The sequence below is a fragment of the Emydura macquarii genome, unplaced genomic scaffold (assembly GCF_026122565.2).
Source record: "Emydura macquarii macquarii isolate MOO-44397 ecotype Brisbane River unplaced genomic scaffold, CSIRO-AGI_Emac_v2 contig_2207, whole genome shotgun sequence".
Classification (NCBI taxonomy): domain Eukaryota; kingdom Metazoa; phylum Chordata; order Testudines; family Chelidae; genus Emydura; species Emydura macquarii.
Genome location: NW_027132344.1, coordinates 1,959,541 through 1,983,413, shown reverse-complemented (window position 1 = coordinate 1,983,413; position 23,873 = coordinate 1,959,541). Strand labels below are relative to the sequence as shown.

The following is a 23,873-nucleotide window of genomic DNA, read 5'->3' as shown; positions in this document are numbered from 1 at the left end:
AGGGCCTCATCAGTTTTTGAATTAAGAAGTTCATTGCCCTTGAAGGGCAGGTCCTTGATTGTTACTTGGATTCCCCTGGGTATCCCTGATACTTGGAGCCAGGAGGACCTCTTCATTGCCATAGAATTGTACATGTTGTGCGCCACAGAATCCACTGCATCTAGTGCTGTCTGTGGGAAATGCTCTTCATTCTTTATAGATTTTAACTTTTCCCTATGGCCAGGAGGATTTCTGCCATAAATTCAGACAGCTTGTTCCTGTGTCAATAACTCTATTTTGCAAGACGTATTTCTTAATTTGTCGAGCTGACAGAATTTTCAAAGGGAACATTTTTTTTCCATTAGAAAATGCTGTTTTGTCAAAATCAATTTTCTGCAGAAATGTATTGATTTCAATGAAATTTCATGTAGAAAAAAATCAACATAGTGTTTCAGTAACATTGAAGTGTTTCATTTTGACATTTTTTAAATGAAATGTTTTGGGGTTTTTTTTGTTTTGATTTTTTCAGGACTGGAGCCTAAAAGTCCAGACTCAAGCTATTTTCTAAAAAGGAAAAAGTACTCCAAGAGAAGCTGTTTGCAGAGTTGTTGTAGCCATGTTGATCCCAGGATATTAGAAAGACAAGGTGGGGGAGAGAATATATTTTATTGGACCAACTTCATGATAGATAATAAAAGAGATCACCTCACCCACTTTATCCTGGCACCAATGCAAGTACAACAATACTGCAAACAACAATGGAACATAGCAAATTTTGCAGTCTGAAATGGAAACTCCACAACATGAAGAAGAAGCAAAAATTATCCATGACAGCTTCTTCCTGAGAAACTGCAAGAAAGGACTCACCATCTATAACCCTCTGACCACTACTTACAAATCCAAATTTACTGAATAGCTCTGCAGAAGGACTTCAGAAAAATGAAGCTTTGTCTTATGTACTTATCATACTTCAGAAGGGGCCACCTCAAACAAGAAATTATCACATACTTCCACACACTGGAAGGACAAAAAAATCAGGAAACCTACCTGGAGATCATGCGAGAAACCCAAAACAACTATCAAAGAAGTTGGTCCAATAAAAGGTATTACCTCATCCATCTTGTCTCTCCCAGAGAAACTGACATTTAAATTCTGAGGCCCACAACAGTTTGGATAGAAAGCCTTTGGGGCATTTGAATGACATCTAACCTGACAACTAATTCGGCTGAGTTAGCAGGGACATTTAGTACTAATGAATATAAGGTAATGAACAAGTTTGATGTAAAAAAGGCTAATATTTGACAATACTCCAAACATTTGATGTGTCCATGCCAGAAAGACCAGATTTTCAAATGACCATTTCCACTTCTGTGTGCGTGTGTGTGTGTGTGTGCGTGCCCGTACACATGTTGTATCAGTTGAGAATGCAGGTGATACTGCACAGAAACACACACAAGTGGAAGTCTCATTAAAAACAAGTTCCTATGGATGTTATCCCTCAGCCACCCACACACCTCCTGGCAGTAACGTCTTTGAACTGCAAAGTGTTTAATAATTTCTTTGGGATATACACTAACTTTGAATGAATAATAAATACATTGTTTTTTTTTTTTCCTTTTGTCAGTGACTCATGGCCTAGTTTATTTATTGCTGTGATAGGAAGCCAAGGAAAAATTGTGTTGGCCCTGCTGGTACAACAGAAATTGACTTAACCGATATATTTGTTCAGAGTCTATGTTTTGTTTGTTTTAATAATATAAAATTTTATTCACTAGATCAATCCTCAGCTGCACAGAGTTTACACTCAGCAGAGCTGAGGGGAACAGTGGGGAGAATGGTCCTAGCCACCCATCAGTTCCTCTGATTCTGGGCTGGCTGGGGTTTGAAATGGCTCTAGGAATAACTTGGAACTGCCTATAGGCTGCCTGCAAGTGGGGCTGCTGTTGTGAGCCACTCCCATGAGCTGTGCAAACTAATCAGATGTAGATTCCTTGTTTTATTGTATAAGTGAGATCGAGGTAGATATGTTTCCTTTACTGTTATGATAATGGTATAGTACTGTTTATTGTGGCATAAGTGGACTGCATCTTGTTAGTTTCTTGAAGTAAGCTCTTTCCTGAAACTTGTACTATTGAATCTAAAAATATCTTAATGAATTCTCTTTGTGTGTGAGTGATGAATGTATGTGCAGGGCATAAAAAGACAGCAACCTAAACTGCTCTAACATCAGAAAGGGGAGTAAAGATACCAACTGCCAACCTAATCCTGAAGGCCGAAAAATACCTATCAATAACCCTAAAGTGCAAATAAATTACCCTAAAGTATAGAAGGATCCACCTGGGAACAAACAAAGTACAGAAATAAGAGAATGTCGTGTTTGCAATTAGCTGGTGATTAACAACTATACTGAACCTAGAGGCAGCATGACACAACAAGGCCCATAGACTTACATGAGAGCCAGCAAGTATAAAAGATGGGGTAAAAACATGGACACCGGATCTTGTTCTGCAATTGTCAACTGGAGCATCGGATTTGTGACTGACAGAGGTCCGGCTCCCTCCTGGTGCCCAGTCTAGTTGGCCACTAGGCTGGCTTGAGCAATGCATAAAAGGACTGGTAATTATATCATACCAACTTGCAGAACTTCTTGGGTATGAATGCATATGTGAATGTGACTGCTTTTTAATATTCTTATATTTACAATAAACGCGGCATACTGCCTTGTCCCCCTGAATAAGATCCTGCTAGTCTTTACTTTTACTGTAACTATACTATACTATATTGTACTTTTACTATAACACTGTGCCAGCTGAGGATCAAGTGGAGCACCATACACTTCTGCCCCTGTCCCTAGCATAGACCTCACATGCTCCCCCCTACACAGGGCATGTCCACACTACAGCTCGGAGTGAGCCTTCCAGCCCAAGTAGACAGACTCATGCTAGAGGGGCTCATGATAGCCCACTAAAGATAGCCGTGTGAATGTTGTGATGATGGCTGAAGCTTAGGTTGTCAAGTATGCCTGATCACCTACAGTTTAGAGCCCAAGCTCCAGTCCAAGCCATCATGTCCACGTGGCTATTTTTATTGCTAGCTCAAGCCCATTTTAGAATTTTGCTGATGTTAGAAACCATAAGAATGGAGCCAACCAGTAGACCTCAAATAGGTCCTATCAGCTCAGGTATCATCTGAAAAAACAAGACAAGACATTTTAAAAACAAATGAGCCTCTAAAAACATGTTTTCAAAATTTAACCTTGTCATTTTTAAAAAATTATTTTTGGGCAGCATTCCCAGTGCTATAATGGCAGTACTTTAGGGGCCAGAAATATGGTGGAATGCCATTGCTGCCCCTTAAACCTCAGGCACATGATTCAAGTCATGGTGTGATGGCTTGTGCATGGGTGGCTTATGTGCCATCATACTTAGCCACAAGCAACAGTCTGACAAGCAGGCTTTAACTTGAATTGTTTTGCTTTGTCAGTTTGTGTGAAGTAGTAATAATATTAGATTGTGGGCCAAATTCTGTTCTCATGACACCAGCGACTTCAACGTAAGTGATAGCAGGAAAATGGCATACAGAGTTAATTTCTCTTCAGATTATTTTCTCCTCCAAAAAGGAAGGAAAAATATGCCACAGAACTAGTTTCCTCCAGAGTTGTTTCAGTAAATCATGCAAATAGGTATTTATGGAGGGATTTCCACTGAATACTCTTGATCCAATCGGGGCACTGGGCCTTTCTGAATAATTGCCTTCCTTACAACATGTTGGTATCAGCCACAAACTTTATAAGTGTACTCTCTATGCCATTATCTAAATCATTGATGGAGATACTGAACAGAACCAGACCCAGAACCGATGCCAATATTGCAGGGAGGATAACAAGTCTTGTAGACAGGGGGGAAGTGGTAGATGTGGTATATCTTGACTTTTAGTAAGCTTTTGATACAGTCTTGCATGACCTTCTCATAAACAAACTAGGGAAATACAACCTAAGTTGGAGTTACTATAAGGTTTATGCGTAACTAGTTGGAAATCCGTTCCCAGAATCACTTTTTGCTTTATGAAAAATTAGCATGTTTGTACTGACAGCCATGACACATTGATATGAAAAGAAGACACAGACAATGAGTAGAAGCCAAAGGCTGAGCAATGAGCCATGGAAGCCAACCATGGGGAAGGACATCTTGAAGACTATGGGAAAAAAAGACAGAATGGGAATATGTTGGTCACGCTGCAAGAAGTGATGAAAAACAAAGTTCTCGTCTGATGAAAAGGAGACTGGTGAACAAAAGGCAGAAAGATGCAGAAAGGAACACCAGAGAAAATCTTAACAGAACCTAAGACAAAATATAACGATAGATGCAATTCAATGTCAGACTGAAAGTAACCGACATTTCTCCTTTGATTGCCTTCATTAGCATCACATCTCGTCCACTTTTAACACCTATTATTTCATTATGTATAAAGATTTCACTCATCTTTGAAAGCTAAACAATTTCATTTTGTGTTCTCTGTAAGCAATTAGCTATATCCATCTTCTAAATTTTCAACACTGTTACTGTGTTATTGCTATGCTTTAATTAATTCCCCAGATGTGATTGGCCATTAACTATATATTTTACCATATCATTCTATTTCAGGTCCTCTTTGGTTTTACTATTGCAAAGGAAGCCACAGTAACCCAACAGTGCTTATTGAGACACATGGAAATTCAATGACAATGACAGATAATACTGTACAGTCGATGCTCAAGACAGCTTTGTAACTTCTCTCTGTGATCAATTAGTAGTTTCTATCAACACAGTACTGCAAAAATAATTAGGACTTTTCTATTAACACACTATGCATGAAACAGTTGCAGATCTCAGAATAGATAGCTAACGGGGTGTCCATAAAGAGCAACCTACGTTTCTGCTTAGTTTAAGTCAGCAATATTTTTTTCTGTCTTCTCCACAACTATCATCAGAAGAGAACATTTATTTATTTTAGATGGCCCTGTCACAGGGCATACTCACTCACCCTGGATTTCTTTTTGCAAGCAGCCCTTACCCACTCTTACATAGGTTCACCGCAGTGTATTTTATTTATAATGTTGTTTTGTGGTTTCATGTCCCATCACCATAAAACTTTTCCCAAACTTCATCTTGCACCTTAGACACAGGAAGAGAAGAGAGGTCTCACCTCTATGAGTTCCTGAGCTTTTTTTTTCCCTTCCTTCCAACCCACCTCTCTTTTTCTTTTCTGTTTTGTATTTTGAGTGGTGAAGCAGACTTGAGTGAATAGTCTATAGACACCACCAACTATAATGCCTAAATACTTAGCAATTTATATTGTCTCACTCTGCCCAGTGTCTTTTATGTTATCAAACAGCATCTTTTTAATAATGCCTGATTTCCCTGATATTTTTTACTAAATAACAACAAAACTCTTGTTGCCTTAAGACATTTGAATTCCTCAGAAAGCTTTTTCATGTTCTTTATCGAAGTCCTTAAATACCAATAAAAGGTAATCATTTTTTTCTTCCACCTTAGAGTACATAGTCCATTTTTGTTCTTATTTGCTCTAAAAAGACATCTTTTTAAGCCACAATGGCCAGTTATTTGTCTAAATAAAATCAGTTCATTTTTCCTATTCAGGCCCTGAAGTATGTTGCTATCCCCAACAGTAGGGCACAATTTTTAAAAAAAAATCTTTTTCCTCTTTTTTCATTAATCCAAAGTTTTTGCTGTTCTTCTCTTAGATTTCTGTACTAGGCTTTTAAATTCCGCTGTACTCAAGGGTCAATCCTTTCATTTCTTACAGCATTTTTAGCTGCCTTTTTTTTCCCTTCCCATTTTGTTCTTTTTATCTTGATATGCCCTGGGATCCAAGCCAATGCTATATGTATCATCATTATTAGAAATATAAATTCATTGATTAAGTCACTTCTGTATACTGAGATACCCTTTTTCATAGTCAAAAAGTGTGAGACTGAGCCTGAGAAGAATGATCACTGCTGTTGGGCATACAACCCAGATCTCATTTAATGCTAGCATTATTGCTGCCAGTTTGGCTATCATGACAGCTACAATCATATTATGTTAGATGTACTAATTCTAAGTTCTGGTATACAATATGCTGCCCTACTCTTCCTGATTTTTTTTTCCACCCATCTGTATATATTTGAAAAAACGGACTCCACTTTTCATCTATATACTGGTACACTTCATTTTTAATACCTACTGTTTCTTTTTACCCTTCAGTTTATAAAATCAATCTAAATCCACATTTGAACAGGAGACTTTCCATCCATAACTAATTTTCCCATGACAAAGTTTTGGCTTTCTTTAGCTTTTCTTAGTCTTTCAACATCAACATCCACACTTTAACTCAAATGGCCTTTGGAGTCCTAACATCATGTTTAAGGATAGGATTCTGTCATGGAGGACACAGATTCCATGACTTTCCAGAGCCTCCAGAACTTCTTCTGGGGCAGGGCTGGAGCAGCCCCAGGGCCGCCCAACAGCTGACTGGCAGCAAGCCTGGAGCCACAGAGTAACAGCCCCTGAATACCTGATCTAGTCCCTGAACAGCTGATCAGCCCTCCAAACAGCTGACCAGCGGCCAGCCCAGGGGCCACCAGAGCAGCAGCTGGGTTGGGTCAGCCTCCCTGCAGCTGGAGCAGCAGGAGTCAGCCCCTGCCACAGGAGCAGTGGTGGGGCTGGAGAAGCTGCAAGCCCTGGCATCTCTGTTTGTCCTCCCTCCCCTAGGATATATTTAATAAAAGTCAGGGACAGGTCATTGGTTTCCGTGAAGTTTTGTTTATTGCTTGCGACTTGTTCCTGATTTTTACTGAAATTACCCGTAGCAGAATCTTAGGCAATCTATAGCACAAGATTAAGGTTATCAAATTCCCAACAGTCTTCATATATTTGTCTGGTACTTTCATCATTCCAGCTCCCATTAGCTGTGGCCCAGAAAATTAGATCCAATAGTTTCATTCATAATGTAACTGGCATTTCACTAGAAGGTATCTGTAGTGAATATAGCGGTTGTAATAAATGTATCACACACACTACATAGTTCCAGGGCTTGTATTAAATCTAATTTTTTATGTTTTGAATCTGATGCTGCCCCAAAAGCTTGCCAGCCATAGTCAATAACTGGTCTGATTAAGACTTTGCACACCACCAGCAGTGCTTTCTTATATGCCTTGCCGTCCCCCGTAGTCCCAGCAAGATTTTTATGCAGATTAATCCTCCCCATACCTTTATCTTTAACATAGTCTATATGACCTTTCTGAAGTAATTTAGTATCAGATATTACTGCTAGGTAATTAACTATATCTATTTGTTCTCCATACAGATACAGTTTACATTAATTAGTAACTTTTCTTCCTGTAAAGACTAATCCTTTGGTTTTAGCAACGGAGAACTTGAAACCCCATGCATCTCCCCAGCCAGAGGTCTCTCATAATGTTTTGTTGAGTCTTTTTTCTTCCACATCAGTATTTCTGCTCCTAACCCACAATCATCTGCAAATAGAGTGACATCTAACCCAACACTTATTCATTTTGGGAGATCATTTATCCTAATTTTAAATAAGGTGAGGCTGATAATACTTCTTTGTGGTGTATCATTTTTAACATTCTATATTCAGCATAACTTTCCCAACTCTGACCTGCATGGTCCTTTTACTTAAAAATTGTCTAATGCACCCATGTACATGTTTCCACCGTACATGGTGTCACTCCTTTAACCCATATACTGATAAATGTAATTCCAAGAGAACCCTCAAATTACATTCAGAGAGATATTTAAACATTATGTTTCATGGATTATCTTTACCTGGGGATGTATTCTTGCTGATATCAATAGACTTCTCCAGTTCCTGTATACAGAACCATTTGTTTGGTATAGTATCTTCATGTTTATCCCAGCTATATAAAAGTTCATGGCCCTATTCAATTAAATGTCTTTTATTCTGGTGGAAAATGGCATTTTGAGTTTCAACCTTAACTCACCAATCAGAAAGCTTCTGCTTTCTCATTATCAGAACTTCTAACTATTTTTTGTCACTTCCTATAAGACCTGAGTTGTGACTATTCTGGGTCTGAATTCCATTCGTTCTTCTAATTTGCCTGTATATTTCTGAAGTCTTGATAACTTTGTTTATCCAGCCCCAGTTCTTCCTCCAACTCTCTTTCTTTGATTTTTTTAAAAAAAAATTCTTTGCGCTATTACCTTATTTCTTTTGTACTTCATTAGATCTTCATTATTTATTGTATTTTTTTCTTAGGTAGAGGCTTTGTTCCTTTCTTTAACTGCTATTTTGCACTTCTTATTCCCTCATGGAAGAGAGTTTTGAGGTACTTCAGTATCTTAGGTATGGCTATAATAAATGCCTCTATTAATCCCTTTATTACATTGTCATTGAAATTATCGATGTCATCACTCACACAAGGATTATTCACAAATTCAGTAAATTTATTTGTAAATAGCTCCCAGGTGCATAGAATTCCAGGTGGGTAATTTTCAACCTTACTTTTCAGTGCAAGGTAATAAGTATAGGGAAATGATCACTTCTCATTCCTTCTTCTTTATATATTTCCCAGCTGCATCTACATACAATGTCTGCTCTTATAATTCCCAGCTCTAAGCTAGAGAAACTACCATCTGCTGCATTAAATCTAGTTGGGATTCCATCATTTAAAACTACTACTTTGTTTTCAATGAACTTTTCTAAGCATGCACCATTTTTATCCGTTTTCTTACTTCCCCACACTTTATTATGACTAGTGAAGTCATCACATATATATATATATATTTTTAGCATTCTTCACCATTTCTTGTAACTCTCAGCTTTCTAATTTCCCACACGGGTTAGAGATATTATAAATCCTTAAAGGAATATTTCTCTTCTGCACTGGGATCTCAGAAGTGTTATATTCCTGACTTACTTCTTCATTCTCTACTGTTATGTAGTTTAATCTTTCACTTATGAAGGGCAAAATGTCTCCTCCTCTTGCTAGTTTTTGGTTTTGCCTAGGGGCAATATCCTGGGAATTTTAAAATCAAGCTTTTAAACTAACCATGTTTCCTGGATACATATGATATATGATTTAGTTTTAATTTCTAGGATATCTTCTTTTAGTTCGTGGTCATCTGCTATCAAACTGTGCACATTCCAACAAAATATTGTAATCCCCATACTAGTCATGTTTCACTATTAGCCTCATTCAAAAATCACATGAATATAGTCCATTGACAGATTGCTAACAGGCAAGTATTTTTCTGCTGCCCTTGCTATAACTTTCATTTTTTCTGATTTTGTTTCCCTGTTTGTTATCTGCAATATATCACTTCTAATCATAAATGCCATAAAGCCTTTATTCACTGCCTATTAATCTGCTGTTTATCATATTCTTTAAAGAATGACGCTATCGCAGTAGTCCCCCTTTTCTGTGCTGATTTTCTCTTTCTTATCTGCCTGATATTTTGAGAGTCTTCTTACAGCTTCTGCATAAGATATATTATTAACAATTTTTGCCTTTTGTATCTTTTTAGTTTGTTTTGTGATTACCACCTCAGTTATTACACTTAACCACCACCCCTTCTAAACAATTTTCAGAGGTATGCTCTCCCTACATTTACTACATCTCATTTTCCCTTCACCAGCATTTGCTACATGCCTATATCATTGGCATTTGTAACAGTTTGGGGAGAGAAAGCCCTGCTTTCCCTCCCTGTCTCCTATTTAACAGCACTCAGCTGAGGAGCTGAATCTCTTGTTAACTGGTTAATCATGCAGTCCTAATCAATTATCTCCCAATTTGGCCCATGTGGGGACACTTACAAGGTGCACAGAGTGGTGACCCAGGCCTAGACTACTCCCATGCTGCCACTGGTCCACCTGAGGAAAATGACTAGAGGATAAATACAATGAGAAATTCAGTCTCCTACTTCAAAGCCCAGTAAAAGTGGATAGGAGAAAGGGAATGGAAGGTAAAATTGCAGCTGTCTAATTTGTTGAACACAAGAGATTCAAACACTTCCTTGGCTATTTAAAAAAAAAAATATATCCATTCAGGATTTTTTGGAAAGAAGCAATTATATATGGTTAAGCATTTAGACAACTACTTCTGTCTTAAAGAGATCTGCTCAGTTAGCATCAATAGTCAAATTAAAAGGAACAGTTGCCTGAGTGGAGCAACAATTATTCAGTGAAAACATTTTGAAGAATCAGGAGACTGTATGCAAGCATGTTGCTAAAATGGCATAAAAAAAATCTTAGGTTGAAATTAGAAGAAAACAAGGCAGGATTATAAATGAGCTTTTTTGATGTGACTAATGGAAGGAAAGGGACATCATCATCAGGGTTTTGGCTGGATTATTTATATAGGAAGGCTAAATGCAAGAGATCTTCTCATTAGAGGTTGAAAGTGATTTTTTTTTTAAATGTAAAGATAAGGTAAACATCTTGCTAATGGATAAGGAGATTACTTGATGCAATCTCTTGATTTCCAATTCCAGCATGCAAATCAAAAGGCAAATCCTAATACCACACAAATGGGTATGCCAGGAAAAATGTTAAAGTGGTTGTTTTATAGCCAGCTCCACTGTCTGTTTGATGCAAACCTTTATTGTCAGGTTAATAATAAATGAGTATGCCACTGAAGTGGTTCCACTGTAGAGGTCAGTTGATCAACACTCAACTGCATTTTCTAATTTACTGACTATCCCTTTATTATGATGATATTTTCTTGTCTTTCATTTTAAATGAGCTCATAAAAATCTTGCAGATAGATAGTCAGCATTTTTAAATAGCTATCCTGTATCAGGGTTGGTCCGACCAATTTTTTTACAAACTACAAGAAACACCATTTCTTTGGTAAAGAGGATACAGCCAGTAACGGAAGTATTTCCCTACAATTCATTTCCTCACTCCAACACATTTCCTTTATTCATCCTAATGCCCCCACAAATACCCTCCACCCCACTTCTCTGCCATGTCCAGGGATAATCTCTGAAATCCCATGCACACATACAGCTCCTAGTGCCGAAGGACAGACATCTGCTTCCATTCAGACTCAGCTACTGCTCCTCTCCTCTGGAACTCGCTGTTCTCCTATGATTTCCCTGGCTCCTGTTATTTGATTAATCTTTACTTGTACTGAATTCCAAGCTACTGGTACTCTGAAAGGCAGTACAATACAAAAGCCAGATGGCAAGGTGGGGCAAAGGGGTACCAGCATGGATATCCTTTGAATCCAAAGATGCCTGAGGACTAGCATGGAAAAAAGGCGATCCACAGATTTTGATGTCTGAACACTCAGGTTCTTCTGACAGCAGGATGAAACCCAATATCTATTTTATAAGTCCTGCATACACTTTACCCACACAAGTAGCTTATAATCAATGGGACTACTCATACCAGCAAAGTCACTAATGTTCAGAAATTTGTACAAGATAATGACTACATGAATGAAGCCCTAAAATAAACTTCATAGTTATATTATTTGTGTATGGTATATTTGTGGGGCATAAAGGACTATATATGTGGCTTTTTAGGGAATGGTGAATCCATTGCATAAAGGTAGGCTAAATATATATATAAGACTTCTCAGCTAAGAGTTATTACATTAATGTGGAGGAGATAGGGAGAGAAAGGCAGGGGAGTTGAAAATGTACGCCCAATTCCTATGTGACACAGATCCCTAGCTTGGATCTAATTCTCTAATCTCATTGAGGCTTTTCCCAGGTTTCCCACAGTTCCAGGCCTGAAGTACAAACTAAGGTGAATGATGAAGAACATCTAATCTACACTTGGAGAGAAGGTGATGGGAGCTAGATGGGATTTTTGCTTCCCAAAGTACATCTACAGTGGTTATCCAGCACTTTTCCCATTGTTGTTCTGGACTAGACAACACAGGCATAAAAATTGCCTATGCCTGACCCACAGGAGTTTTTCCACAACTGGAGATTAACTGGTGCTATAGCAACAGCAGAAAAATGCTAGAATAGAAAAGGCCAGAGAAGTGAACCTGAGTTAGCTATAGCCCAAATTTGTTAAGTGTCACTTATTTGTTTAAATTCATAATGATATATGCAAAAAGTCATATATCCTAGGCCTTATGTTCTTTTGTATCTTCAGTGTATTTTTTCACAATGTAAATGAATTAAGTAATAATGCAATAAAAAGACAATTTAGTATTCCACTACAGACTTTGCATATATACTAATGAAAATTCAACATTCAGATCAATATCAAGAAAAAGAAAGTCATTACCTGCTAAGGAACTGCCAATTACCCAGCGTAAATGCAGAGCCCCCAGCACAGCTGTTTCAGCTGCCTTCACACAATAATAAATTTGTATTGCAGGTTACAATAACAAAGCAACCTGCAACTGGATCCTAACTGCTGAGAGAACAAATTATTTTGCTAAAATTATTGGTTCAATCACATTTATAATAATGAGTTATACGTGCTTACATAGATGTTTTTCCCTGCATTCTACATAGGTATACAGAAGTGGTAAATTCAATTACAAATATTTAATTAACTCCCCTTTTTAATTGATTCCTCTCCTAGCTGTTTATACATTTTTGGATGAGCTGTCGTATTTAGATTAAAAAAGGTTTGTTCTGGATAGACTAAAAAACACCTCCAGTTTACCAAATATTACTAAATCCCCCTCCACCCACCCAAAAAAAACCCTCCTATTATATTAAACTCTCAGGGATTACACTTGACACATCTGAAATTTAATTTATTTGGAAAATCAAATCCTGATTAAAAATAAAATGTGTTGGGAAAAGGAGTATTCACTGCTTTGGTGCCCTAATCAAACTATTGTTGGGAAAAGGAGTATTCTTACTGACTAATGACCATGCTTTGGTGCTGCTGTTTTCCAAAATTCCTTGGGCTTAACTGCACTTCCCTAATCAAACTATTGAGTATTTGTAAGACTAGAGACATTTACTTCACTGGAATGACTTATTTGAGTAAATTCTCATCATCATGAGTAAGGATCTATTTAAGGATCTATCCCTATTCCTATCATCTAAGGATTAGGAAAAACTGCAGGGTGTAAAGAGTGTGCAACTATTTATGAATCTTCACCATTTAGAGCATTTTACAGACAATTTACTCTGTCAGAGTGCTATCATTTTCAAAGATTATCCGCTGAAGAAGAGAGAAGTTTATGGTCCAGCACACAGACATTCTGCCTTCCCATATCCTAAGAGGCCAAAGTCCAACACCCACTGAAGTCAGTGCAGAAATTCCCATTAGCTTCAATGGGAGCTGAATCAGGTCTAAGGAATAACGAGAGTCCTGTAGCACTCTAAAGACTAACAAATTTAATTTCTGCAGGCATAAGCTTTTGTGGGCTGCAACCCACTTCGTCAGATGCAAGAAATAGAAATCAGATAGGGGGTATATATATACATCCAAGGGTAAGGAACAACAATGGGGAGGGTAGGTGTTAGCAAAGTCCATTCCGTTAGAGTAGATGAGGCCTATTCACAGCCATTAAGGAATGTTTCTGAACATAACTGGGCTCATGTTGGCAAGTACTTACTTACACAAGTACTTCCATTGAAACCAATCAGATTATTCCTGTGAGTTCTCAACAACATGGGCAGGGGTTCCATAACTGGGTCCCTACAGTTCAGACAGATGACATAATAATGGGAAACTATATTTGAACTGCTTTTGTCCTTATAGCCTGCAACATACATAACGTTTATCGCTCACCTGTTAGCAATGGCTCTGAGTCTACCTTTGAAACAATAGAAAAATCACTTGAAAAACATAACCAGTTAAGACTGGCAACCTGGCTCCAAACTGTGATGGTGGTTTGCTTATGTGGTCTCCTATTTACTGAGAACAAGACAGATTAGGAATTTATCTCACATAGTTCAACAGTCATCAGAATGCAACAACTTTCATTCACCACAGCTTGTTATACCACAACCATATTTGTACAGAGCCTACCACAAAGGTGTCCTAGTCCATAAATGGGGCTTCTAGGTAAAACAAGCAAATAAATTATTATTATTATTAATTAATTAATTAATAATGTAGTCTGTATTTAGTGTAACTATAGAAATGATATGGGTTGTTATGATGTATTGTCTACATCCTATTGATAAATAAGTATTTGGTATATAAATTATAATTCAAGAATAAGTTTTTAATTTAATACTTTGTGTGCACATGTACAGTAACTGCAATTTGTGCAACTGATCTGCATTGAGCCACATTTTAAAACTAACCTAAAGTCAGAATACACTGTCTTAATCCTCCAAATATTTTGTCTTTTTAAATTGTGTTTTGCTAATAGAAAAAAACCTGGCTATTGTTTGGAAAAGAATATATTCAATATGTTAAAAATAAATAGAGTAGATATTTGTGTGCTTGAAAATTATATGTCTGGATCTAAGTTATTTTATTTAAAGGCCATACACAGTGCAATTATCATGATATAAGATTTCACAGGCTCTTGATACTGTCAGGCCAGGATGGAGTCTAACACTCTGGTAAAAAATGTAAATAGTTGGTTAATTTTCCATATTAGCCAGATGCAAGCAAAAAAATCACACATAGAACAAAAAAAGTGCAGGGGGGAAAAAAAAGAATGCAGCAAAGCAAAATAATGTAAAAAGACAGATAAAAAGCTAAGCTATTCAAATCAGAGCAAAAGTATCTTTAAATCTTTTGTTCCTAAAAGGGAGAAGTCTATGTATTATCTCTAATACGGTTGGAAAAAGTTTCAGTGGGCAGAGGCTCATGAGTGTATTTTTACCCATTTTTATTTGAACATGTATTTACTGTAATTGCAAATACAACTACCACAAGCATGCACACAAATGGCTAGATATCTAAATATCTAAATAAATGGGAAGTTGTGAACATAGGAATGGAAAAGCATACACAAATGCAGGTGGGCACAGACAGGCAAATATTCAGGGAGTTCTACACAGACTCAGCCTTCTTTGAAAATCTTGCCTGATCTATGCAGATTAGTTGCACAAATTGCAGTTACTGTATATGCACACACAAAATATTAAATTAAAAACTTATTGTATTATAATTTATATACCATATACTTATTTATCAATAGGATGTAGACAGTACACCATTACTGCCCATAGCATTTCTATAAGTATACTAAATGCAGAATATAGAATACATTATTATTATTATTATTATTATTGTTGTATTTATTTATTTATTTGTTTGTTTACCTAGAAGCCCCAGTCATAGACAAAGACCCTTTTGTGCTAGGCACTGTACAAACACGGTCCCTGCCCCAAACATCTTATAATCCAAGTACAAGACAAGAAACAACTGATGGATATAGACAGATAGGGGAGAAAACAATGAGATAAATACTGGTCAGTATGATAGGCCGTGGTCTCTGTACAGTAGCAACCTAACAACATTCAAGTTTTTTGTAGGCATCATGGCAAAAAGCAGACTCTGAAGAGGGATTAGAAAGTGCTTAATGAGGTAGGTTTCTGGATTTACAGAGGTTTACAAAGAGCCCTCCAAAGCATTCAGGGCAACACGGGGGAAAGAATGAAGGTGTTCGTTTGAAAATTTAACAAGTGGGTAGTGGAGACTGATCTCTTGGGGAGATCAAAAGTGGGCACTGATGGCTTGGTTGTGATGACAGATGACAGGTAGGGTGGGGACTGTCTATGAAGAGCCTTGAAGTGAATACAAGTATCTTATATTTAATGCACTAGAGAAGGGGAAGCTGGTAAAGGAATTCAAAGAAAGGATGTGAAATCATCAAAGCAACAGGCTAGGAAAATGATCTTTGTAGCAGCATTCCGAATGTATTTGAGTGGGGCAAGATTGCATTTTTCAAGGTCAAAGAGAAGGATGTTTCAGAAACTGAGACGCAAAATAATGAGAGCACTAAATGAACATTTTAGCTTTGTGGATGGATCAGAAAGGCTATATTTTAGATATGTTATAGAGAAAGTACCAGCAATATTTAGACATAGACCGCTCTCTCTAAGTCCTCATATCCAGGCTAAGTTGAAGATGATGTTCTGGGGTTACATGCTTGAGTGACAGGCAGGATGGTGGCGTTGTCCACAATGACAGAAAAAGGAGCTAGTGTGAAGCTTTGGAGGGCAAGATTAGGAGTTCTGTTTTAGCCACATTTAGCTTGAGCTAGCAGCTTGATATCTACAAGGCGATGTCAGAGAAATAGGCTGAAATTTTAGTTTGGGCAGAAGAAGAGAGGTCTGAAGTAGTGAGGTAGATCTGTGAGTCATCAGCATAGAGATGGTAGTTTAATTTGTGTTTATGATGAGATTACCCAGAGATAAGGTATAGCAGAAGAAGAGGGCCAAAGACAAAGCCCTGTGGATCCCTGCCAAAGATGGAGAGGGGATGAGGAGGATCCTCCAAAGCACTGGTTCTCAACCTGTGGTCTGTGAACCCCTGGAGGTCCACAGACTATGTCTAATGGGTCTTCAAGAGAATTAGACTGAAAACTGACTGACAAGAATTCAACTATATATACAGACAGGGGTCTGCACTTCCATTTGAAATTTCCAAAGGGGCCTACAGACAGGGGTCCGCAAACGAGAAAAGGTTAGGAACCAATGCTTCAAAGGCCATGCTGAAGGAGCAGTGAATGAATTCAGAGGAGAACAAGGAGACAGTCATGGAAGTCAAGGGAAGACAATATTTTAAGAAGAAAAGCACAGTTAACTGTGTAAAAGGTAGCTGTCAGTCAAGGAGGATGAGGATGGAGAATTAGTTCTAAGATTTGGTAAGAAAGATGTCACTAGAGACTTTGGTTAGAGCAGTTTCAGTAAAGTACAAGGAGGAGAGGAACTCCAGACAATGATTGCATGTTCAACGAGCTTAGAGATGAAAGAAAAACACAACACAAGAGCAGGAATGTAGGAAGTGGATATTGGGGTAAGCCAGGGCTGGGGATAGGCAGAGCAGATCTTGCAATGAAAGAGGAGACAGAAAATTCAAGGGTGAAGGAGAGTGAGGACTGGAGTGAATGAACAACCATATCAATGGAAAAAAGGTAAGAGAGAATAGGGAAGAGAGGGCTGAGAACAGGTAAGAAGTCATTTACACTTACGGCCTGGAAATCATGGAAAGGTCAAGTGACAGGGATAAGAGAGGGGGTAGATGATCAATGTTGAAGGAGACTATGTGATGGACAGAGAGGGAGCTCAGCAATAGAGAGATTGGAGATCAAGTCAAGTGAATGGCCTTTTGGTGAGTGGGAGAATTGAAGTAGGGCTCCAGGTCACAAAGAAGAGATGAGGATGGGGAAGCATTCAGCTAAGGGGTCTGATGCATCATCTACATGGAAGCTGAAGTCACAGAAGATAAGTATGAGAGATTGTGAGAAGAGGATGTGAAAGAACCAGAAGTTAAAATCAGAGAGGAAGGCTGATGGGGTGGTCTTGAGTGGATGATAGATGCCTGCTACATGGAGCGGGGGGAAGGGGGTGAGGGGGGAAGAGAGAGGAGAGAAGAATCAGATGCAGAGCTGTTCAAAAGAGCATAAAGAGTGGGAAAGGGAGGGAGGGAGAGAGAGATTGGAAGTGGCCAGAATGAGAGAGGAGAAGCCAACACCCCCACCATGGGCTGAACCAGGGTGGAAAGTGTGAGAGAAGGGTAGCCTTTGCATGGGAGAGTAGCTGCAGAGGCAGTATCAGACAAAGAGATCCACGTCTTTGTGAAAGCCAGGAGCTGGAGGGAATGAGATAAGTGGAGGTCATGGACTACTGAGACCTTAGATGCAGTGTGTGTTCCAGACACAGCAAGAGAAGGGGAAGTGAGGAGGACTGGGATGGGTAGAAGGTTACAAATGGTGACATCAGAGTGGAAAGGTGATGGTGGGGATGGAGGGAGGTGGAGAGGATGGGAGTGGACGGAGACCAGGATTAGGGCAAATCTCACATTAAGAGATAATTAAATATAAACTGCTGTTTATTTAAAACTTTCTCCAGGAAAAATGTTTTGATTCTATGCAATCCTAAAGTCATTTTAAATGTCAGTCCCCCACATCTGACTTTGTATATCAGCATCAAAAATAGAGTGAATGTTTATCTTTTCCATCAGTTATGGAAGATGCAGACCAATTTTCAATAGTTCCATAAGTAGCTACAGTTTAAAGGTCATATCATGCCAACCTTAGTCAAGATTAATGTTATCTTGTTCTTCAGATAGTCCCGTCAGTTTCAACCCTTTATTCCACTAGTAGTCACATAGAATTCAGTCTCTTGCAGAGAGCACTGTCCACTTATCTTTAATTCAGGAAGAAGAGACAGAAGTAATGGGGGGCAAATGCCATTTCCTCCTATTTTCCGTGTTAAAAACTGAAATACCAACCCAGGTAGTTAAATCAAAGTTTTTAATAGTTGTCAACAGAATTACCCTTTCAAACCTCAATATGTTACAAAGTTAATTAAAACTTAGAATCTGTCATTTACAGTAACTAGAGATTTATGTGGGATGATTTTTAGTTTGCTAGAGATTCAGGAAAGAATACAATACAAATTATCATTTTAGTTTCAAAGAGTCGCCATCATATCACTGAAAGCCCCATTAGGTGTTGCCTACAAGGCAATATAATAACATCACTGTAGTAATTTTTTATTTATATGCAGAAAATCAAAGAATTTTAATCCTCTGGTTATTTTATCTTTAATGTAGAGATGAATTTTAACAGGCTACCTATATAAAAAGTGATAACAAAGGTTTAAATTAAAGAAATTAGTGTCTGTGTTATCACATTTTATAGAGAGTAATGCCTGCAAGATTTTTAATAGTTAATGAGGTTAAAGGTTAAAACTAGTATTATCTATTTGGAATTAAATGAAACAGTACTTGTCAAAGATTAAAATTTGATAGCCAGCATGAAGGGTCAACAGATTGGTTCAATTCTTCAAACTAAATGTGTCCCATATTTTTGCAAATTAGTATCTCAAAAATTATAGTTTAGTGATCTAAAGAATCTCTCCTTTCTGTCTCTACCCTCTCAATATAGGTCTAAGGGTTTATTCCAGTCAAGTCCAGAGTCACCTCAAACAGTGAAGGAAAAAATCCCTACCCCCACTGTTTGAACCTTGCTACACTGTAAATGAAGACTCTGAATGTCTTTTTTTCCCTTAAAAATTCAGGTTGCAATAAGTTATCTGGCAATCAGATCCAGAAGGGTTTTCTGCCCATTTTTTTCCCAAAAGAACTTAATACTGTGCTTGTAGCAAAATGTTATTTATAGCAGTTCTTTTTAGAATCACTATTTATTGCTGTTATGAGAATCTTAGCTTGTTAATATTTTATTATGAAGTCCTGAATAAAAAACACTTGTTAACCATGGATGAGAATCAAATAAGTGCTAGGTTGCGACTTTGCCACATGTCCTATGAACAGAGCAGTGAAGGAATCAATCCTTTACTTTTTCCTCTGACCTCTGGGGACTGGGGGAGAGTGGGTAGTAACTTGTTGACCAGCAGAAAATTACAATACGTATCACCCCAGCTCTCGTCTGCAGGCTGGTGTGTCAGAAGGGTCGAGCACCTGTCTTGAGGGCTAAAGGTAGAAGCAGGTATCTGTATCTGGACCCAAGTTTTGATTTGCCTGTTCAGTGGCATAAGGTGATGGGGTGGTTGGTTATTACTGTCCTTTACCACGCTGCACAGGTGGATAGACCAAGTCAAAATTTAGCCCCCAAAGTCTCTTGTGCCTAAGGAAATACACATTGCATTCTCTCTCTATCTCTATGTGATACTTATCACTTATTTAGCACTTTACATATACAAAATGCTGTAGAAATATTAATTTAATCCATAATGCAATTTCCAAACCATGGAGTTCAGCCAACAGACTAGCCAGAGAGGTGCAGACAGATCTTTCAATTAGTCTCACAGGGTTATCTTCCATTTTATTAAAAAAAACCAAGTCTCTAGTTGTTGAAGTCGTAGAGAAAATCTTGAAAATGTGGCAGATAACTGACACAGAGCCATCTGCGAGAGTTTGTAGAAACCCAAAAATAACAGCTCTGAGGTATGAACTGCCCCACTCATCTCAATGGGTGCAAACTCGGATGCCAATTATACACTTTATATATGAACATTCTTAACTATAACATTGTTCATGTAAAAAGCATTCAAGAAAGGAAAGGAAGTATATTAAAGAAGATCCACACTGGCATTTCTCAAGTGCAGAGGGATGCGGAGAGGCATGAAAGATTAGCCAGGAGGGTGTGAAAAATGTATAAATCAAGAAGTGTGAGTTTTTACACCACATGGCTGGGTTTCGGGGGTGGAGGGGGGGAAGGGAGTGATTGATTTCAGTTTCCTGAAAGGGAGAAGGGGAAGAGGTTCCGCTGTCAAATGTTTGGGAAACCAAAAATGCCATAAATGTAATTAAAAGACCTGTGGAATAGGTTAATATTTTTCTCCTGATTTTGTAGATGGGAGAAACTGAGATATTGGGAGGATGATTGATTTGCTCATGACTGTACAGTAAGTGTCAGATGTGGGAATAGGAATCAAAGATTCCTGCACTCTAGTCCCATGTTTAATAAACTCGCCCATGTTGCCTCTTTAGGGGAATGATGAGATACTTTGTATATTCTTTTGCTTAATGAATCAGGTAGACTCCCAAAATCAGTTTGAGATGCTGAAACATAGTACTTATAATATACTGCTGTTTTAGATACTTAAGAATAACTTATATTCCTGGCACATTTTAGCTCTTCATACACCAAGCACAGAGCTGATTATTCTAGAAAGAACAAAAATTGGAGAGAATTTTTTAAAGTTTTTCAAAAAAAACCCAAACTCTAAAATACTCATTACGTTCTCTAATTATGGTTTACCACGTAAGGTCAGGTTAAAGAATATTAATTTTTCTCCTGTTCAACAAAACAAAGCTTTAAAAAGATAAAGCATATAAAAATCTCCATTAATTATTTCTTCCAACTGTAAAATAGTTTTTATGCATTACTTGATCAACTGTTCTTTTGATTTCTCTATTTTTTACTACTTTTCTTACCTGAATTTCAGGTGGATTGCTCCTAAATTGCAATTTGGAGCAACCCTAAACGTGTGTGTTTTATAGTGGCAGAGAATATTTTTAGGGAAAAAGTTAATTTTATGTTAACTACTAAAAATTACTATTGGTATTTAACATTTATTAGACAGATTTAAATTTAAATAATGTTTAATATCTTCCAAATGCTTTGGACATACATAATCACTTCATCTGAAATATCTTTAAAGTTGTTCTTTCTAGCATTTTTGGCATATAATCAAAATATTTCAACACTATCTTTATTATAGCTAATGTGGATAACCCTGATATAAATGACTTTTACATTTATATTTTCATCTGCAATTCAGTGTCTAATCTGCATTTTCCTTTGCTTCCAGTGGCCTCTAAATATAGCTTTCACATTAAATAAACAAATTAAAATCAAATGCATCTTTTAAAGCAAGAGACTGACTTAGGCTCCATTAACAAAAAGTTTATTATGATTTTAACAGACATTTAGATTTAAATGAAATTATGTAAAGTAAAATGCAGTTGATTGATCAGCTATGGACTGACATTTTCAGCAAACAAATGCTATTTTTGTTCCATACTGTTTTCAGTCCATTTGAGCAATTCGGTAAACACTGTGCAGTAGTGACAGGCAACATGAGGTGTATAGTTTAACCTGGTGATGATTTGGACAGCTTAAATCCTGCTTCACATACCATTTTGGTGACATCCTTAAGCATAGTCAGCGACAGAAGAATGTGGGGAACAGAGCGTCTCTTACAGCACGTGGGACAGCTCCTTAGCATGGAGCTGTAATCATTTCAAGGCGGTTCAGCACGCAACAATCCCCGCTACCATGAACCAAAAGCAGCCCCTACATTGCCCTTTGGCACATTTGAGGCATGACAGACTCTGCTGGCCAACGTGTTACAGCTTCCCAAATCAACAAAAGGCACGTTCCAGGGGCAAACGTAAAACGAAACACCTCTCCAGGGGCATCACATTCGCAGCTCCAAACAGTTGTACCTAACTTTCACCTGTGACTTATCCCCGCCTGCAAACATGCCTCTGGCAGCATCCAAGCTCTTCCATGAGTCCGGTAGGCGCTCGCAAACGCTTCCACCAGGTGGATTGGTGTAAGGGCAGCTTCTGGCTACAAGTGCTCGGCTACTCACTCAACCTTCCTCCATTGGACTGGAACCTCCAACAACCAGAGCTGGGAGCTCCTACTACAGCACCAACTGGCACACCGCAGTGCCTAGTCTTTGGGGACCAACCACATCCCCAGCCGCTGAAAAACCAAGGTAAACAAACACAACAACACAACCCCCACCCAAGCCATTTACATTCAGAAGACACCAGCTGGGTACTCACCATGTTGACTTCGGAAACCATGTCGATACTGGCAATGTCTATGTTCATCCCGACGCACACAGGAGGCCCTGGGGTGGAGGAGGAGAAGCCATCAGCCCCTACCCATCACTTATCACCCACATAGTCGCTGGCAACACGTTTTCCCCTAACACTTTCCCATCCACACAGACAGCTGAAAACTCAGACTCACACACGCAGGCACAGGAGAGAGCCAGACACCGCAGCTCCGTCTGAACTGGGCAACTCACCTCCAAAATCCGGCCGGAGGCGAATGTCGTAGCCTTTCAACAATTTATCCACAGTTTCTTTCACGAAGGACATGTTGCCCGGATCGTTCACGCTGTGGGATAGATGGGAGTGGGGGCGGGAGGAGAACGATGGGGGTAAAGAAGAGAAAGAGAAAAAGAAAGGGGAGAGGACAGGGGAGAGAGAGTGGGAAACAGTACAGGGGAGATGGGGAGAGCAGTGGAGGGATGGGGGTAGGAGAGAAGCAGAGAGGAGGGGGAGCAGAGGAGGGACGGGGGTAGGAGAGAAGCAGAGAGCAGGGGGGAGAAGAGGAGGGATGGGGGTAGGAGAGAAGCGGAGAGGAGGGGGAGCAGAGGAGGGACGGGGGTAGGAGCGGAGAGTGGGGGAGCAGAGGAGGGACGGGGGTAGGAGTGGGGGGTGCGAAGAAAGCCGAGCAGAGGGTAAGCAGAGGGGAGAGGGGCAGAGAAGAGAGGATCAGCTTGTTTTCCTGCCGAAACGCAGCCCTTTAACCCAGCCGCGGCCGCCGGGCGCGTTGGCTCGGAGCAGCCCCTACCTCTGGGCGCAGCAGACCACGGCCACCAGGACGGGAGCGGAGAAGATCCCGAAGATCCTGCCTCCCCCAAAGCCCCACATCCCTCCGCTCCGGGCTCCCTCCCCGCAGCAGCCGCCGCCGCCGCTGCGACCCGAGAGCCGCTGAGGAAGAGGCGGAGGCGAAGGCGACAGTCCCCCCCCTCCCCTCCCCTCCACCCCGGCCCCGGGAGCCGCCCGCACGCCGGGCTGCAGAGACCCCGGCGCCGGGCTGTGCCGAGCCCCGGAGGATCCCCCCCGCCCCCCTCCGCCGGAGCCCGGCTGCCTGGCTCCCCCTCCCCGCCTCCCGCCCCCTCTGCCTCCGCCCGCGGCGGGGAGGGCTCCTCGGTCTGGGCGGGCGGGGGGAGCGGGCTGTGCCGGGGCCGGGGGTCTCAAGCACTGGGCGAGGGAAGGGAAGCTCTGCGCGGCCGGCCGGCTGCCATGTCACGGGGGGAGCCCGAAAGCCACCCCCCGCCCCCCGCCTGGGATCCCTCGCTGCAGCCGGCCCGGCCCCGCAGCCGGGCAGGCGGCCACAGGTGCCGTGGAGCTGCTCCCGGTCCCGCCCCTGCCCCTGCCCCTGCCCGGGGGAGACCCAGGGCCCCGCCGGCCAGCGCTCACTAGGGCCCCAAGGGCGGCGGGCTGAGCGGTGGGGACAACAGCCCCCCCCCTCCCCGCAGTGC

At 39.9% G+C, this 23,873-nt stretch overlaps 1 protein-coding gene across 3 annotated transcripts in view; it reads right to left on the bottom strand.

The window, feature by feature from the left end:
- Positions 1-23,300, bottom strand: part of GABRB3 (gamma-aminobutyric acid type A receptor subunit beta3) — a 127,465-nt gene extending 104,165 nt beyond the window's left edge. Inside the window, exons 1-3 of one of the 3 annotated variants that reach the window (XM_067559982.1) lie at positions 23,180-23,300; positions 22,629-22,720; positions 22,381-22,448 (exon numbers count right to left, since the gene is read on the bottom strand). In XM_067559982.1, coding sequence (XP_067416083.1) covers positions 22,381-22,448; positions 22,629-22,720; positions 23,180-23,259 — 240 coding nt within the window. In that variant the 5' untranslated portion in view covers positions 23,260-23,300. Of the gene's footprint in view, positions 1-7,808; positions 7,925-8,204; positions 8,278-22,380; positions 22,449-22,628; positions 22,721-23,179 lie in introns of those variants that run through there. The other 2 variants (XM_067559984.1, XM_067559983.1) reach the window with 2 other exon arrangements.
- Positions 23,301-23,873: the final 573 nt, after the last annotated feature.